Here is an 18,359-nt window from a genome sequence, read left to right on the forward strand (position 1 = left end):
ACCATCTGTGTCATGAAAGCCAACAAAGAAATGTTACTGGAATATATGTACCTATTGCAACAAATAAATATGTGCTACAGAATATGAGTAGAGTAATGCTTTAAGGTATTTGCATTGCATTAGTATGCTGTGACAAACCCATACAGCCGCAGTACCGTAGCTCTGTTTCCCAGTTTGTATTTGTCCCACTGATGCAATGGATGCTATTGTATCACTGAGCTGCGAATGGCATGCAAAATGGTGATCCAAAGGGTGCTGATACCTTGCTGTACCTGATGTGGAAAAATATGGGAGAAAGCACGGTACTTGTGCAATGCCACTTCTCAACTCTGAAGCTAAAATGGATCCAGCCACGAGCTTGTATCATTGCATTTAAAAAAAAAAAAAAAAAAAAAAAAAAAAGTCATTAAAAAAAATATACATTTTGTACCACAACATTGTCCACAATGTAATAACTGTACGGTACTGTACTGAGGATGGATTATGCATGGGGTTAAAAAAAAAAAAATCAAATAATAAAGGTAAAAATTAATATTTAAGTTCAATGCAATGTAAAAGTTTCTAAGTCTGTACCATAATGCCTTTGCTTAGTATTCCAGCCTCCTTTTTTAATACCATATGAAGAAGCAGAACCATCTGATAATAAAGGCGATCTACGGTTCTGTTGATGCTGCCTCAGTCAAAGTTCACTGACCGCTGTCTGTTGAAAAACAGGAAAAAGCAGCGCACACTGGCAGCATCAATTGTGAGGGGGAGGGGGAGTGAAAAAAAAAAAACTAAACAAACAGGACAGACTATGCATATAAAACACAAAAAATAAAAGATGAAATACAAAAAAAGCAAGCATTTTTGTCATCTATTGTTATTGTTGTTTTCTGCATCCAGGAGGGAGCAGCTTCTCAGTCTGGAGTAAGGTCAGAGGTCATCGGTGGAGGAGGCCAAAGGTCACAGGCAGAGTCAAGTGCCCACAGCAAAGAGTTGAGGATGGGGGGGAACCTCTTTCATCCAGCTGCTCAGTCTGAGAAAGTCAGAGAAAAAAAGACAACAACAATTATAATATTACAAAACCTCACATATAATGCTATAATATATACAGTTATTGTGGTCAATGAGGAAAAAATGTAGTGCATTTTTTTTATTAGCCTGATGTGACGCAAACACAAAGAAACTGGAATGTGGCTGGTTCCCTGGCAGTGTTTTTGGACATTTTGAAGCCTAGTGGTGCTGACTAATTTTGACTGGAATCTGTCTGCCTCCGGGCTCAGCCTTCCAAACACCACTGAGCAGGGGTGAAAGGGTGTCCAAGTGAATTGTGAAATTGGATCACAAAAATCAGAAAAAGACGAGTGAAAATCTAACAGTTTTATCTGCATTTGCAGCCACTATGGCACAAACAAAACCCATTTTCTTAGATGTTATTTAACAAGTCAGTAATTTGGAATCAAGCCATAGGTTCTCTTGTAGCAATAAATGCATATAATCATGGTAAAATCTGGCTTATTTTGGCTTTTATATAACACTGAGTTATGTTCACAGTGTGAAAGCTTTTCAAAGAGGCAGCGCAGATGTAAGACATCTCTGAATGGGCGGGCGGCTTGGCTCAAACTAAATGCTGTATAAAAAAAAATCTGTTTGTCTGGTAAATAAGTGAGCGTGTCCGGTGAACTTTGGATTTAGCTTGCTTCCAGCACGCACGCACACACACGCACACACACGCGCGCGCGCACACACACACACACACACACACACACACACACACACACACACACACACACACACACACACACACAAAGTTTGTTTCCTGCCCTGCTATCATGGCCAGGACTGGGCTGTCAGGTCGGCTGTTTCGGTGCAGCCAAGCGGCCCTGAATGACCCTGGCGATGGCCGCCGTCCAGCTGGGTTATTCCACTGAGAGCGAGGCTTTGTCTGACACAACAATGTGAGCAGCACGCCACAATACAGATGCTTAGACAAGGGGCACTGCTGGAATGCTGCTCCTCTGTTTGTTAGCCACAGGGATGGAGAGATGGATGAACAGACAGACTGATAGAAAGACAGTGGTGCACAGAGAAGAGCAGTAACAGTGCAGGGACTAGCCTAAACACAATCTGGTCCAACCAAATTATAGCCAGAGAAAAAGAAAAACACATCAACCACTGGACATCTGCTATAAACACTGAGTAAACGTCGATGCTGCTGTTGAGCACTCAACAGACAAAGTGGCAGATTACTGGGGCACCATGAGTGACCAGAAATACAGAAACAGAGAAGCCAAAACCTGGACACCAGAAATAGAAAAACAGCAAAAAACAAAATAATAAAGAGTATATTACAATGTTAAGACAAGAAAAACTAAGTGCAGACAGTGGCCACTTTCTACTGCTTATGTTTCAAATTAAATCTTTCTATTGCTAAACTACATAGAGGCTTTTATTGTGAAGCAGCTACACCAAAGATACCTTTTTAAAAAAAAAAAAAATCAAGTCACAAAAATCATCACATTTATTATGGTCATGACAGTAAAGCACACTTAAAATTGAATTTAGGTCTGAGACAAGCTGAGGAGTGACAGGAGGGCGAGAGGGGGGGAAGAGAGGGAGAGAGAGAGAGAAACAGCAAGGAGAGACTGAGAGAGAGGGAGAGCACAGTCTGAGGTCTCTGGGTTTCTCTGCAGTCCAGGCGTGGACTTTGATCAAAACAACACTCTTAGGACACGGGCCTGACTGCCCTGAACTGACCTCAGTTAAAACACGCACAAACACAGACACAGTCTCCACAAAATCGGGTTATAAAAACACTGTTCACCAAACACCTGCATTAGCTAACAGCTTGTTGTGTTGTTGCAACACAGGCAGGTGTTCACAGCTGTGACCATCTCGCTCTCTCTTTCACTCGTTGCCTCTGCCCTCCCCAACCTGCCGCCAGTCTCTCTTTCTTTCTCTCTCTCTCTCTCTCTCTCTCTCTGTCCCCAAACCCGATTCACCCTGCTGGGACAGCAGGTGAAAGGCATCATGGGAGTGAACAGCAAGCGTAACGTGTTGACCTGACATGGACTGGCGTGACAGCTGGGGCAATGGCCTTTAAAGTGCAGATCGAGGAAAGAAAGACGACGGGACCTTGATGGAGCGCTCAAAATGGCCCCATTTCCTCCTTGTTTGTTTTGATCAGACGTTGCAACAACTTTATAACTTAAATACTATACTCTGGGATTCTGGACTTACGCTTCCTGAGGCAGTAGATAAGTTGATCTTTTGTAGGGGCTCTCCATTTAAAAAATAAATAAATAAATAAATGGGGAAACTGCATCTATACTGCAACCAGCCACCAGGGGGCAATCGATCTGTGGTGGCTTCACCTTTGGGGAGCTGTCGTATTTTCCATCTTTATATAGCCTGTATTAAATACTCATGAAATGTCACTGACTTAATCTGATCATTGAAAGGCTGCCAGCCGAGCAGGAAAAAAGAAAACATTACGAATTCTTCTCCAGCTGTGATCTTACTGCATCATGTAAACTTTTATATTTATTTAGCATGTGGTCAGGAGGTTACAGAAAAGATATACAGATTTGCTATCAAACACACACTTATACACACATTCAGGCCCTGTCTAATAAAGTTATCCAATGCCACATTCCAGTAAGTCGCTGAGTACTCTAGTAAAATCCTGTTTTATCATTACCGTGTGTCTGAGAGCAGCTGCAAGAAACAGGAAAAAAAAAAAAAGCAGAAAAAGAAGAGAGGGCGATGAAGCAACAGAAGAGTGAAAAAGGAAAAGACAAAAAAGAAGAAATGAAAGTTCCTGCCGGTTTGAAGGAAACAGGAGTCTGAGTGATTGAGTAATGCTTAGGACCACCTATGAAATCGACACTTGGAGTAACTAAAAACTCAAGGAAAAGTGAGACCACATAGCTGACAGTGTTTAGGTCCATTTCTTACTGATGAGACAACATTTCCCTCTGAGTAAGCACTGCAGGACATTAAACACACAGCTCTCTTTGGCCTTGTGGCTCTCAATGAGGAGGCATTTGAAGGTGTTAATATGCATGACTGGGCAAAAAACTCATTAAGTTTTTTAAAACTTCAAAAAGCAGGTTTCCACTTCTAATGATCAATCTGAAGCTAAAAACAACCATTTAAAAAAAAGGATGCAACCAATGATTATTTTTACAATCAATCCATCTGCAGAATTTTTTTCTTCGACAAATAGATTTGTTGCTTCCTCTATAAAATGCCAGAAAACGGACTGCAAGGTAACACTTTCAAATGTCTTCTCAAATATATTTAACGTGACATACAACAGAAAAACTGAAAAGAGATCAGACGCATTTTTGCCATGTCTTATTTGGAAAACTCAAACGACTCATCGATTATTAGTAATTTTCTTTCTGTCGAAAAAATTTTCTGAGTAATCATTTTTCTACTGAATTCGACAGTAAGAAAATTCCTACTAACCCCTTAATTCTTCATAGACCTCAACTCTGGGAAACAATACCATAAATTGTCTAATACTCCAGTAATTCATTGGCCAGTGGGAACTCTGCTGGCTCCAACATGACTGAGGTTAACAGTTCAAATCTCTGTTTAGCCCAACAGACACCATCGCTGCCAGGTTTATGGATTCCCTTAGTTGTCAGTGCAGGGCACCCACCCGTAAAAGCACATCTACTACATCACCACTTTGCATTAAGGTGCTCATTGGTTATTTGAAGATGAATTATTTGCTAAATGAACAGTAAAATGGCAAAGCTTTAAACTCTAGAAGGCTTTGAAAGAGCCACAGATACTCTATTGAGAAAGTCAGAATAGCTGCTTAAAATCAAAACTGCTTTGTGTGCATGCATGATGGTTAATAATTCTAACATCTGTGGGGAAACATATCTGGCTATTTAAGAGAGTGAACTACCTCTGCATGCAACACATACACGCACGGTGAAAGGGGGGGGGTCCTGTTACGAGCGGTGCATACCTCGGAGCGGCCCATAAATTCATGTCAGTCTGGAAATAGACTTGTAAATATAGAAGGGCCTGCTCGTGTAGGTGGGAACGAGAGAGGAAAGAGCAGCCTTGTGCCATCTTCACTCTCACTCTGGATGATAACCGTGCCTCACACCCTGCCTAACCCTTTACCACCTCATATCCACTTGGCCGGGACACGAGCGGTGAGAGCGGGAGAAAAGGGCAGGTTCCCACTGCTGTCCCTCGCATCTAAAAAGCTCCTTGATATACCGTTTCACTTCACAGCTTCCTATCCTGACCCAGCTTTACCCTTTTCAATCTTACATCTACCTGACTGAATGAGACTGGATTTGAACCACTTTCACATCATCCTCTTTCACATGATCATACTGTTTCTTTTATCCATTAGGGTCACACCACAGCCACCAGAGGAACATTTATCTTATTTCATCGTATTTTTAGTTCTGAGTATGGTGAGTATGGTGGGTTTATAACAGAAGAAACCCAGTCTATCATCTCAGAGCAAAACATGTCTACAAGTGTGAGGTACGTTTGAGGGTCTGGCACAGGGAAGAGAAAAAAATATTAAGGAGACATTGATATCTGAGTCACTGTCTCTGTGATAAGAAAACCTATCAGCAGGGAGATTTTACACATACCATAAATGTGCAAATACATAAAAACATGGTGCCCACCCAAACTGTTTCTCAGTTTCTCAGCTGGACAGTTCCTAAACAACTGAATACAGAAATCCCAAAATCTAAGTTGAGTCTGTTTCTCCCACATTTATCTGCTCAAAAGGAACAACCACCTAGAACTCAGCAACACGTCTTTGTTGATGCAAATATCAGCGGTTAGTGATTCATTTCTTTATTGATCAATAGTTAAGTATCTGATTAATCACTTAGTTAGCCATTTGAGAAGCAGGAAAAAATGTTTTGCATCTTTCAATGACAAACATCTAAACCACTAATCGTCTTGCACTTCACTAATCATTTAGTTAACTTATCGTTGCAGCCTTTGACTACAGAAACCCCAGTTAAAATTCCTTCACTCATGCATGCTAGGACAAAGACAGCCACTTTTAACTTTTAAACAAGCTGTAACCAACCAGGTGATTAGTCACACCAATAAAATAGATAGAACATTGTGTCAAATTACTGCTGTCTAACGGGAATACTACAAACCCTAGTTTAAACTTTAGCCCTCCATCAGGTTGGCACCCTGTGTTATCAAGAAAACGACCTTAAAATGTTTGTGCACACAAAATTAAAATTTGTGCTCAAGCTATTTATGCAAAATAAAATGTTAGAATTTCAAGGCCAGGTTTATTATATCAGCCCTCCATTAACACCCAAAAGACTCCAAAGTGGTCTCATCACTTTGTATAATGTTTGCATACACTTGTGCAGGCCGAGCAAACACCAATGCTTTATTTCTCAAAGTGTCACAATTTATTTATCTGATGTGCAATGCTAATATCCTGAGAATGAATGAAGCAAAACTGTTTTGCTTGCACAAATATAGCATTCGTGACACAATTACAGCTAAAATAATTAGTCAATATGATGGATAGAGGATTCATTTGCAGTAATTATGTTAACTGAATAGATGCTTCGGTAAATTTTCAAATTCACCCAGTTTCAGCTTTTAAATGGGAGAATTTTCTGCTGTTCTTTGTCATTTAAAGTAAATTCAGTATCATTAGGTTTTGGGCAGCTGGGCATAATAATTAAACAATTAAATGATTCATCAAATAAATAATTGGCCATAGGAAAGCATGTCTTTTATGGATAATGCAATTAATTGATTAATCCCATGACCTGCAGAATAATCTATAATGAAAAATTGTTAGTTGAGATGAATGAACTACCTCAAAGTTGAAGTTCATTATCACTAACTGATTCTGTTCTTTTTACGTTTTCTTAATTGTACAAATGTAAACATATCTAAATCAGACTTGATATGTTTTAAGATTTCATATGGAAAATTTCATTGAGAGTTGGAAAAAAACAAAAAACCTAGTCTCCTCATCCCTCCTGCTCTCCTCTGGGTCAAAGATCCAGGTGTGCCTCTCACTGTTCAACACTGCAGCTGAGAGGAAGTGCATTCCTAACTGATGATGATGCTGTGTTTCCTCTCGGCCCCGCTGTGTGCCTTAACACGCCGCCGCCGCAATTACAGCACCACATCAAAGGCTGCCTGCCATGACTCAGCACGTACAAACACACACACACACCTACTTAGATGCAGAGTAAAGACAGTAAACACACCAACACAGACTAAGACTGATCATGGGTCCTAAATCCACGAGCGTGTGCAAGTGCAGGCATGGATTACATTTCTGAATGTTACCTTGGACCGCATGAAGCAACACACGGACACACAAAACCTGAATGGACCTGCTGGCAGCAGCTAAGAACAAAAGTACACACAGACAGACGGACAAACACACACGTTAGGATGAACTTGAGCTCTTTGAATATCAGTTGATCTCATGTGCACTGTAGACGTAACACACACACACACACACACACACACACACACACACACACACACACACACACACAGGCTCTTTCATCTCCATTCAGCACCACAATAAACAAATGAGTCAGCCAGCGCTCACAAAGAATCCTGACTCACGCTCACGCACACACACACACACACAACGTGAAAAGAGAAAAGCGAGGATTTGGGGAGGAAGCAAAGAAAAAGCAGTGAGGAGAGAATATAGGAGGACGAATGGGTGATAGAGAGACTGAGACGATCAAAGAGGAAGTGAAAAAAAAAACGAAAACTGAGTCAAAACATCCTCTTGATCCCTGCTCACGTCTACAGCACTGAGTACAGACCTAACCTCAGCACTGCCAACCACGTCTTTCTCTCATACACTCTTACCCAAGTCATCCTGTTTGCCATGCTTTACCATCACCACGTAAAAACGCTATGGCTGCCTTTTACACTACTGCAAACCAAAGCCTTTACTGCATACAAACAGCAACAGAGTGCCAACACATTGAGTGGCTCCAGCTGCTCATACATGAGGATTTGCTGCTGTTCTTTGTCTCATATAATAGTTAACTGAATATTGAACAGGTTTTGCCATCACACCAGCTGCATGTGCTGACACTGGGTTCTTCCATGTTTTGTATTAATAAATATATTTTTTCAAAGATGCAGAAAAGTGTCTCAAGTGACAGCCTTAGAGCAGACAAAAGGGTTTAGACAGTGAAACACCCACACATTAGTACACTCTGCATACAGTACAAGCTGACAAAGAAAACAGCAGCACATGCACTGACAGGCACAGAGAGACACCTCTAGCTACAGAGACAGGAAGTGAGGGCCTTTTTTGGATGATTCAGTCCACACTTGACCTCACATAAACCTTTGTTCATTCAGCAAGCTAATCGTCTACTAGCCTGCTGGCACACGCAACACACACACACAGACCTCAAGATGAACCACATATTTGGTGCCGTTTCCTGTACCACGGTTCTTATAGCTGAGACTTCAGTTCCCTGGACAGATGCCTTCAAAGACAACGACTGGCTGCTCAAAGCGCCTGAACGCAGCCTTGTCAAGATCACAGAAATCTGATCCAAAATAGATTCACTAGAGGAGCTGCAAATTGATACAATGCGACTAATAATAGCATACAGCACTTAGGGTTATTTTGGATTTCAGTGAGGAAAAAAATATCTTTAACACTTTTAACTCTTTTACTCACAGATGAAAGCTTATTCTTGTACATACACACAAAGAAATGAGAAAATGTTTTTCTTGTCACTGGCTGGCTGCTGAGGCTGTGTAAAAGATTTTCCTGTCAAATATGATTTTGAAAGTAGAACCAGAGCATTTAAACAATGGTTTTGAGAGCATGGAAACAAAATCTTCCAACCTGACACACAGATATACAGACAAGTGCTTATGCTTACTCACCCTTGGTTGTTGTGGTGACTCCATCAGATTTGGTGAAGTCTATACTGGCATAGGCTCCATTCTCTGGCAGAGGCACAGTCCCCACCACCACCGCCGCCGCAGAGCTCCTGTTGCTGCTACCAGCTCCTGACGCTACGGCTCCCGCATTACTCCCATCCTCCCTCAACTCCAAGGCAATGTAGTTCAGGCCATTTTGGTAGCCCACAGACATGTTCCTGCACATTCTACCAGCTCCAGACCCCGAGGAAGAGGATGCTGAGGTCCCAGAGTCCATGCCCATGTCCATAGCTCTTGTTGGAGCATGATGAGCTGGTGAGTCCCCTAGACCCTCCACAGACATCCATACACTGTCAAAAGATGCTGAGCTGGCCCATCTGGAAGCCTGGCCCTCTGTTAGATAAGATCCATTTGAGGCTGTGGGGTTTGACAGTGTGGGATGGGTTGCTGAGGACAAGGGGCCAAGTCCTCCAGAGGGAGTTGAATTAGAGGAGGAGGTGGAGGAGAATGTCTCTGAGCTGTGTCTTCTTCTTCCTTGGGGATCAGCTCGAACCACCTTGGGCTCCAGCTGGTGTGTTGGCGCCCTACCTGGGCTCGAGGTAGGAAGAGGAGGAGAAATGGAAGAGGAAGAGGCAGAGGGAGGGTGGCCATAATGTCCCTCAATCACACAGAGATGCTGCAGCATGGCTGTGGGGCTCGTTTGCATCCTGTCACCTCTGTTGAGGTTAAATGTCATGTCTGTGTAGTCACCCCCCATTGACCTCCAGTGACCTCCAGCAGGAACACCAGGTGAGGATAACACACCAGAACTGGTAGCCAGAGGCCTGATGTAGCTGGGTGGGTTCCACGGGGCAACAAGGCTGGGCCGAGGTGACTGGTTCTTACCCAGACATCCACCACTGTCCTGCTGGTCTGCCCCTACCTCCACACTCATATAGTCCTGGTGAGTTTGGGGTTGGGGAGGGGAGTGATGGTGGTCAATGGATCCCAGGGAAGGCGCTTCATCTTGGGCAGAAAGAGAGTAAGCAGGGGACTGTTGGTGGGGGTACTGATCACCAAACTCAATGTTGATATACTCTCCGGGACTGGAAGGCTCTTCTGATGAGCTGCCAGTGGCGGCAACTGAGGTTGAGGTGCCTGCAGACACCGTGGAGGACTCACTAACACGTCCATGAGAACTCCTTCTGCCTAAAGGAAGCCGGTTGGGCCTCACAATGCGTCGGTCAGTCATTGCGGCAGTTGTGTGGTGAGCTCCATAAGGTGGCGGTGGGTGAGAGGGAGTGGAGGTGCTACTTCCTCCCCCACCCCTCTTCTCTGGTGTTGACAGCAATGCTGTGGCAACTGATGGATAGACTGGCTTGGCAGGAGAACTCATAGGAACATACTCCCCATACTCTTTCTCATCCCTTTCTCTGGTAGGGGCCTTGTAGGAGCGTGGGAGGGAGAAATAGGGACTGTAAGACTTTGGGGTGCCCTCAGGTGTACCAGGTGTAAAGTACCCACTGCTGCCTTCATTTGAGAGCTTGTGGCCCCCACTGCTGCTATATGACATGTCCATATATTCCCCATTTTCAGGTCTCTCTACTATTATGTCACTCCCACTGGCACTGGCTATGCTGGAGCTACTGTAAGGGCTGGGGCAGGCCTGCACTGGGGAGGGGGAGCTGCCACTACCCCCTGGGAGCATCATCATATAGCCATGGGAGTCTGTGGAGGACTGGGATTGGAGCTGGGCGTGGTGGTGGGATGAACGGGCACCTAAAGCTGGACTGTGAAACTGAGGGGAGTGGGAGATGTGATGGGAGTAGGAGCTGGGTTGCATAGGCATGTAGTCGGGGGGGGTGTCCCGTGGTGATGCAGCTACGCCACACATCATGGGCATGTAGCCACTGTCTTCCTTGGCAGACAAGGAGGAAGAGTGAGGAGGGCGTTCGCTAGCGGCCTCCGTCCGGGAGAGCGTAGAGGGACGGCTCTGTTGGCTGTGCTCAGAACAGGAGCTGTAATCAGAGCGGAGCGAGGAAGAAGAGGAGGATGGGCCGCCACGGAGCAGCCCGCTGCCAAATGGTAACACAACATCTGACCCCTCGTCCAAAGAGAAGTTGGTCTGGGTCATTTTCTGGTAAACTGCCACTCCAGAGCCACCAGTTGCACCACCAGTAGGCCTAGAGAAAGAGTGTGTCCTCCTCCTCAGCGATGATGATGAAAAGCGCTCATCCTCTGTTGTTGATGTGCTCTCATCTCGTGGCGTGTCCCCACCACTGTTGTTTCCAGACCCTCCACCGGTGCCAAAGACCTCCCGGTTCCAGCTCATAGCCATGTAATCGTTTAGACAGTTCTCTTCTCTGATTGGAGGTGTGTTGCCCAGGGAGTCTGGTGTGTTACTCCTCACCCGGAAGTAGCGGAAATCACCAGGACTGGAGCCGTACTCATCTGAAGAGTTAAAGCCACCATCGGATGGTGAGCCGCATATTGAGGCGCTTGACGGGCGGGTGAGCGTGTCAGAGACGGAGCCATGGCCGCTGCTGGAGGAGACGCTCACAGGACTGGTAGTAGAGGGGAAGTGGGAGACTGGCAGCGAAGCAGAGCGGGCGTGGTAGGTGGATGATGATCCTGGGATGGCTCTGACATAGCGCCCACTTCCGGTACTTGTGCCAGCGCTTCCTGTGGCAACACCGCTTCCACTGCTGCCACCGCTGCCCTCCTGACGCCCATGCTGGCCACGTGCTGAGTTAAGATGAACCAGACTTCCGGTGGCAGAGCGGAACGGCCGGTTCATTGTCCCCTCACCCTCACTTGATGTACGGAAGCGATAACCACTAGCCCTGGAGCTCTTACTTGAAGGCGGCGTGCCCACAACTGATTCTGTCCTCGATCGCCGCTGCAGCCCTGTCTGACTCGGTGGCAGGTTGCCCAGGTGGCGCCGCGTCGTGATAAACGGCATAGGGTTGGACCCTGACGACTGGCTCTTGCTCCTGGGCCGAAACTCCGCGAAAGCTTTCAGGGCTTTCATTGTTTCCAGGATGGTCTCGTGCATGTTTTGGGCCACAACAGAATCATCCACCTGCATCCATATCTCCCCAGGCCCAATGGAGGAGGAGCGACCCACCTCAATGAAAAAGAAGCTTTCTGAATGTCCACAGCGTCTGATATTCATCAACTGAAGGTTAACACAGGGGGTTTCAGAGTTCAACTTAACGAGGTGAATGGTTTTAGTTGAGAGGCAGAGCCGGTAAACACCTGTGAGGTTTTTAGTTTGACCCAGTCCTTTAGGTTTCACATTCACCTGCCACACCTCTTTAAACACAGTACCAGGGGTGACTGTACCATATCCATCATCTAAATCATCAGAATCCAAGTGCACTTTTTTGCCCTCACTCATCAACTCACTGACAGCTACGTACCAGTCCTCCTGCTCCTGCTCATTTTCAGCCACTATGGCAAAATACTCGTCCTTAGTATAAAGGGCAATGAGGTGTTTGTTTTTGGAATCCGCCCTTTTGTTTACCGTGAAGCACTGGTAGAGGTAAATAACCCTTTTCGGGGGAGAAGGAGCGACCGCTCCACCGCTGGCGGCGGCCGCGGCAGCAGAGCGCAGGCTGTTCCTGAATTTCTTCTCGCTGTCGTAGTACTCCAGGCGGCTCGGCCCGAGGTGGCTGGCAGCCCGCAGCACGAAAAACCTCTTATGTCCGTGTTTTTGCTTTCTTAAATAGCCACACTTACGGATATCATCCACAGCGTCCGAGGTATTAGCGACGTTCACAGCCGCGTAAACATTGCTATTGCTAGCGGCGGAGGAAGCGGCGGGGTCCTCCGCGGTGTGTACCTGGCTGAGAGACGAGGAGGAGGCTTTCCTGCCCGGGGACTCTGCGGTGTTTTCCACGGAGAGATGCTGCTGCGGGGCCAGCTGGTAGTGATGGTGCTGCTGCTGATCCTTTGGCGGCTGATGGTGGCTGAGGTGGGGATGGTGGAGGTGGTTGGAGGGCGGTAAGTGTTGATGGAAACGAGAGCCTCCTCCTCCTCCGCCGCCGATATTAATTAACGGGGAAGGGGGTTCCCCGACCGAGCCGTCTCCGTTTGCGGTGGCGCCCGCAGATTTCGTCGCCACGTCCCTCTGCTGCGTCTCCACCATCAACATCGCTGCCTTGCCGTCCTGGTAATTCGTAAAATTTGCCATCAGAGAGCACAATCAAAGGTCACTTCACCAGCAAGCTAATCCGAGTGGACGTAGACCCCATTCTTGTTTTGGGAGACGAGCTCCCGAGTCCGGCTAGGCCAGCTAACGTTGACTCCAATGACTCAGATTTGCAATCCTCGCGGACCGGCTTTGTTATTTAGTCAAACACGCGAGTCCCGTGGCGCCTTTTGCAGCGCTGCAGGTATTCCAATGCGGGCTTATTTCACGAAATGAAGCCTACCGTGAGCAACATGCCCACGTTCAGCCGTGTTTCTATAGTCGGGAGGATCCGGCTAGCTCGGTTAGCTCCCCGCTCCCTTCTCCGCCTGTACACATCTCTACGGGCCAGAGCACAAACAACACATGACCCCCCTGCGTCACCGACCACATGGGAGGGGCCGAGAATCGAGCGGGGCTTCGATTGGTCCATCATTTTGACTGACATTCTCTGACAGGCGTTTGGACCAATCGCAACTGGATATCAGTGTTTGCGTCAATAGCTCTGACTAATCACGTCGCAGAGAGTTTTATTGTAGTTAAAAATAGGCGGTGACACTGTAGGGCTTATCTGGAGTCATTAGTTAGGTCTTCCAGCAACTGTTCAGCAGTATTCAGATCCTTTATTTAAGTAAAACTACTGCATATTCCTCCTCTACTGCAAATATACTTTGATACAAATAAAATACCTGCACTGAAAATATCACAGTAAAATTTGTTAGAGTGATTAGATTTATCTCTAATAACTTTCCAGAGCTCATCAATGCAGTGCATGTAAAACCTTTTTCTGCAAAGAAAGGTTACCAAAGTTGACAGACAACTACAGAAAAAAACCCAGTGTAGTAAAAGTTACAAAGTGAAAATAGCCTAAAAGTCACTAAATACATGTGCTGTGTTTGCTGTGTTGCATTACGCCTTTTAATCAGACATTATATCCTGTATTGAACCTCTTTCACCTGCGGGTTAAGGTTTGTTACATATTCTGACTCATATACTGAGGATCCAACATAGTTCTAATGTCCCCAAATGTTGGACCTCTTTCCTACAGGGTCTGAGGTTTACTAAAACACATTGCTGCTCCAGTCATGTGAGAAGCCACTGCTGAGTTTGGTTACTGGTCAACCATACTGTCAGCGGGGGCCAAGTCAGCTGTGGCGACCTCATAAGGCCTGCGTCCTTTATGCTTCAAGTTAAAACCAGTCAAATCCAGGTTCCTTTATAACCTGCCATCTACGGCATCTGCTATCCACCGCACACAAACTCCCTGTAATCTTCACAAGTGATATTAAGTTTTTTTGTTTTTTTTTTCCTCAAGGCAGCTAAATGTGGCAAAAGCTCAGTGTTTTCCATGGAAACCTAGATAGAGTAATCGAGGAAGAGTCCCCCATCTGCCCAGAGGCGGTGCTCTTCCATGCCACAGAGAATGCCACGCTTGGCTTTCCAAGCCTCTACTACACTCTGCATTCAACAATTTGCCTGACCCTTTAATCCCAAACAAACCTTTCAGTACCATGGGTGGATCATGTGTAGTGCAACAGGCCCCAGTGGGAATCAGTCAGAGTTCGCTTCAGGTTTTACCCATAACACTATGCAGGACCACCTGTCTATTTCTGCCTCTGAGTCTGTCACTGTAAATGAGAAAGACCTAAAAAGTCATTAGCAGTTCTATCTATCTATCAAGAAAGATTTTTATCTTCCATATTTTGTAGAAAAGAACTAGTTTTGTTCAAGGTGAGCTGATTAAGAAAGTAAAATAAATTAAACTAGCCTCAATCTATTCAAACTTAGGTGAACTTGGAATCTTGCTCTATTGGCACAAAAGGTGAAAACAGTGTTTTTAAAGCATTGTCCCTAAACCCTGTATTTACTCATCTCTCTCTCTCGCTCTCATTCTTACACCTCTTTATCCTCTTGATATGGAAAAATGGGATAGCACTGTGACAGCCGGAATACCAGCTTCCAGTTTCTCTCACAATGAAGGCTAGCTACCAGTTGAGCCAATGGGCAACCCAACTCTTCCCCAGGGAAACATCAGCTGACTCAAAGGAAGCCTGGATCTGCAAACGTCTGGCGTGAGAGCAGTCAAATGCACGAAAGCCCCTCAACCTTTCCACCTTCCATCTGCTAACTCTGCTGCTGTAAGAGCAACTGAACTTCTGTAACCTTTAACCTTTTACCCAGTTTTTGTTTGTTTTTGACTTTTAATATTACTGCAGGATCTTTTCAGATTCTACAGAAATTTTTCACCCCTAAATTTCTTCAAAAATTCAAATTCTGTTGATCAGTGTGACCCTCCCTTTTGTTGTGACTCCATCATGCATTTCTGCTGAGTCACTTTCCAAAGAATAGGTGTGGTCATGTCAGAAACTCAGCTTTTGAGTAAAACAAGCCATGACAGTTTCGTGAGAATTAAGACACCGTTTGCAGCCATTTAGCTGCAGATAGAGCAAAGACACTGCATGTACAGGTGTGTGTTTGCATGTGTTGAAGCGTATGTGCGTCAGTCCCAGTATCAGCCAAACTAGCAGCCACTGTGTATGCTTAATGATGCAAATTTTACCCATGTACTTGCATCAGTCATTTATTTGGTTGATGTGCACTGGTGCTTTGGATAATGATTGACGTCAGCTGTCTGGGCCTGCAGACACGAGGGAATTTAAACACTATAACATAGAGTGATTCCTGCTTGTGTAAACATCAACTAAATATTAGTCTGATATGATAAGATGAGAAATAAAAAGTGGCACTGGCAATTTTTTGTGTGGTTTTTTTTTTCAAGTTTAGCAGTGAAAGATTAGTTTTGTAGGCATCAATCTGAACTGCTGCGAAGGTTAAATAAAGTGTGGGTCAGGGGTCTGGGTCAGGTCGCTTTGAAATGATTTTGAGAATATGAACTGTATGACATTGTTCATAATATATACTATACAGTGGGTTACCAAAGCAGGTCATTGTCAGAATCAGAGTGACTTTAGATGTTGGATTTGTACAATTTTCACTTAAAACAGCCAGTTAAAACACAAATTAATATTCAAACATACAACTTTCCTCTAAATTAGTCACATAAATATTAATTAGTAATATAATTAATACTACTACTACTACCACCACTAATAATAATAATGCTAACAATGAACAACTGTAAATATAATCAGTATTTATTTCACAAAACCACATTGATTCCATTGAAGCTTTTAATGTTTTTATTTTTTCTAACTAATTTGCTCACTGATGATAATTAGCGAGTTGTTTTTCTTTGCTGAATAGTCTCTTCAGTTACCATGACATGGTGCCCTCTGCTGGTCAGGCTCGGACCCTACAGTAAATCCTCTTCTGCTATTGTACTTGTAACAAAGGAGCAGAGCCAACAACGCTGAAATACACACGCACAAGAAACACAAAGGAAAGCATGCTTCCCTTTGTTAGGCTGTTATTTCAGAACAAGCACAGTTGCAACACTGCTTCTGCTGCTGCTGTTGACTTTGCAGTTTGACAGTTTATTTACAGAACTGAGAACAAATTGTTCCCATTTGCACAGGTTAGAAATATTTAATCCTACATGCTTTAACCTTAACACTGACATTTTTGTGACCAGTAACATTCAGAGTTAACATTAGTTAACATTAGTTTCTGACCTCTGTGCTGTTTAAGGTGGTACTTAGTATATTATAGTATTTGGCTTTATCGTTTTATTGATTTTGGTTGCAGGCATCTTTGTTATTTTTACCACTTGCACATGTTTTTTTAAAGAATTTGTTCTCCTCTTTCTTTCAGTTTTATGAAATCTTTCTGGGAGTGTCCTTGCAAAAGAGAGCTTGTCTCTCAGCAAAACCTTCCTGAATAAATTATGGTAATAAAAGAGGATAAAGTGATTACAGTGAAAAAAGGAAATCTGCAGAAAATTCAGATCTATACCATAATCTATCCAAGACATTTACTGCCCCAAACAACATCCATTAACATTTGAATAGCTGTGTAAATCCTCTGATACAGTCGTAATCTGCAGCTTTGACAAATGACTTGTTGGGAGAGTTGTATTATCACTTGGACAAAATATACAGTGTAAATATTTTTGGAGGGTTTAATCACATGAAGAAAATTTTCTGATTACCCTTATAATTCTTGAAATCTTATTGTTTAAGCTATTTAGCTGTATGAAAATGAACTAAGCAATCACTAAACCTGGTCACATGAAAACATTGCTTTTAACTTGAGGCAAGCTAATATTGTTGGAAACCTGTGTCTATGTTTATCTGTGTGTGTTTAAATCAGTTTGAACAAATACAGTAAAAAGAGTCTAAGTCTGTTTCTGGATTTTCAACACACACACACACATACACACAGACACACACACACAGACAGCGAGGATCAACAGGGATAATCCTCCAGAGCTTCCACAGGGCCATCTGTAACTGCAAAACACTTAGGGTTTATGCTGTGTGGGATCACTAGTGGGGGCTGTGGGCTTGTTTAAAAACCTGCTTTTTGCTCATGCTGAAGACCTGTAGTCCTGTGGTCCAGAAGGAAACTTTTTAGAATCAAACATAGGTGATCACACTGAATTCAAGTTCCAAAGGATTAATTGCAGTGTTTGCTAGGCAAGTTTGACTACAAAAATATTAATAGAAATATTAATAGAAAAATCTGCCCTCGTCATCCAGAAAAACCTTGGACTCTGAAAATTGCTTTGGAATTTGCATTTTTTGTATTTAGTTAGATTTTGTATACTAAATCACCTGATTAAGAAGAGCATAATTAGGGGATGAACCTATTATGATCTCAGCTGGATCTCTAATGTAACCACAACCCTGGTCTGAGTCCTGCTGGTTTATGTGGTCCACCTCCTGTCTTTCTGTTTTCCTTCTCCTCTTTTCCCTTCCCAGAGAATCGGAAGAGGAAGAAATGGATGGGAGATTATCTGCGTTCTTCTGCTGCTGCTGCTGCTGACCGGCACTTTCTGTAGATCCCTGCTTTACTGAGTCATCATGTTGGCCTCTATACATAGTTCCACACAGGACTTCATCTCCTCAACTCAAGCTGTTAATACAGACAGTGACTGCCGTTAATCCAAACTAGCACTTTGACTACAACCCTTCTCTTTTTCTCTGCGGCTAATCACTAGCAAAGTCTTTTTAAAGGATAGATCAGGTTGATTATCTATAAAAATACTGATTAAAAATGGTATTGGGTATGCAACTGGTTTGATGTTCATGAGGGTATTTTCTTCTAACGTGATAGTTTACAAAATCCAACCGGACATTCAGTCCAGGCAAGTGTGTGAACTACAGGTCAG

At 44.0% G+C, this 18,359-nt stretch overlaps 1 protein-coding gene across 1 annotated transcript; it reads right to left on the reverse strand.

Moving 5' to 3' along the window:
* Window positions 1–770: 770 nt before the first annotated feature.
* On the reverse strand, window positions 771–13,393 carry irs4b (insulin receptor substrate 4b). The gene is made up of 2 exons (XM_026298543.1): window positions 8,902–13,393; window positions 771–1,018 (listed from the first exon to the last, which is right to left on the reverse strand). Exons 1-2 carry the CDS (start codon window positions 13,070–13,072, stop codon window positions 1,014–1,016), a joined length of 4,176 nt encoding a protein of 1,391 aa, XP_026154328.1. The 5' UTR covers window positions 13,073–13,393; the 3' UTR covers window positions 771–1,013.
* Window positions 13,394–18,359: the final 4,966 nt, after the last annotated feature.

This window comes from Mastacembelus armatus, chromosome 18, assembly GCF_900324485.2.
Source record: "Mastacembelus armatus chromosome 18, fMasArm1.2, whole genome shotgun sequence".
Lineage (NCBI taxonomy): Eukaryota > Metazoa > Chordata > Actinopteri > Synbranchiformes > Mastacembelidae > Mastacembelus > Mastacembelus armatus.

Bases quoted from the DNA above. Each gene is read 5' to 3' on its own strand.
- irs4b (XM_026298543.1), bottom strand. From the start codon at position 13,072: ATGGCAAATTTTACGAATTACCAGGACGGCAAGGCAGCGATGTTGATG.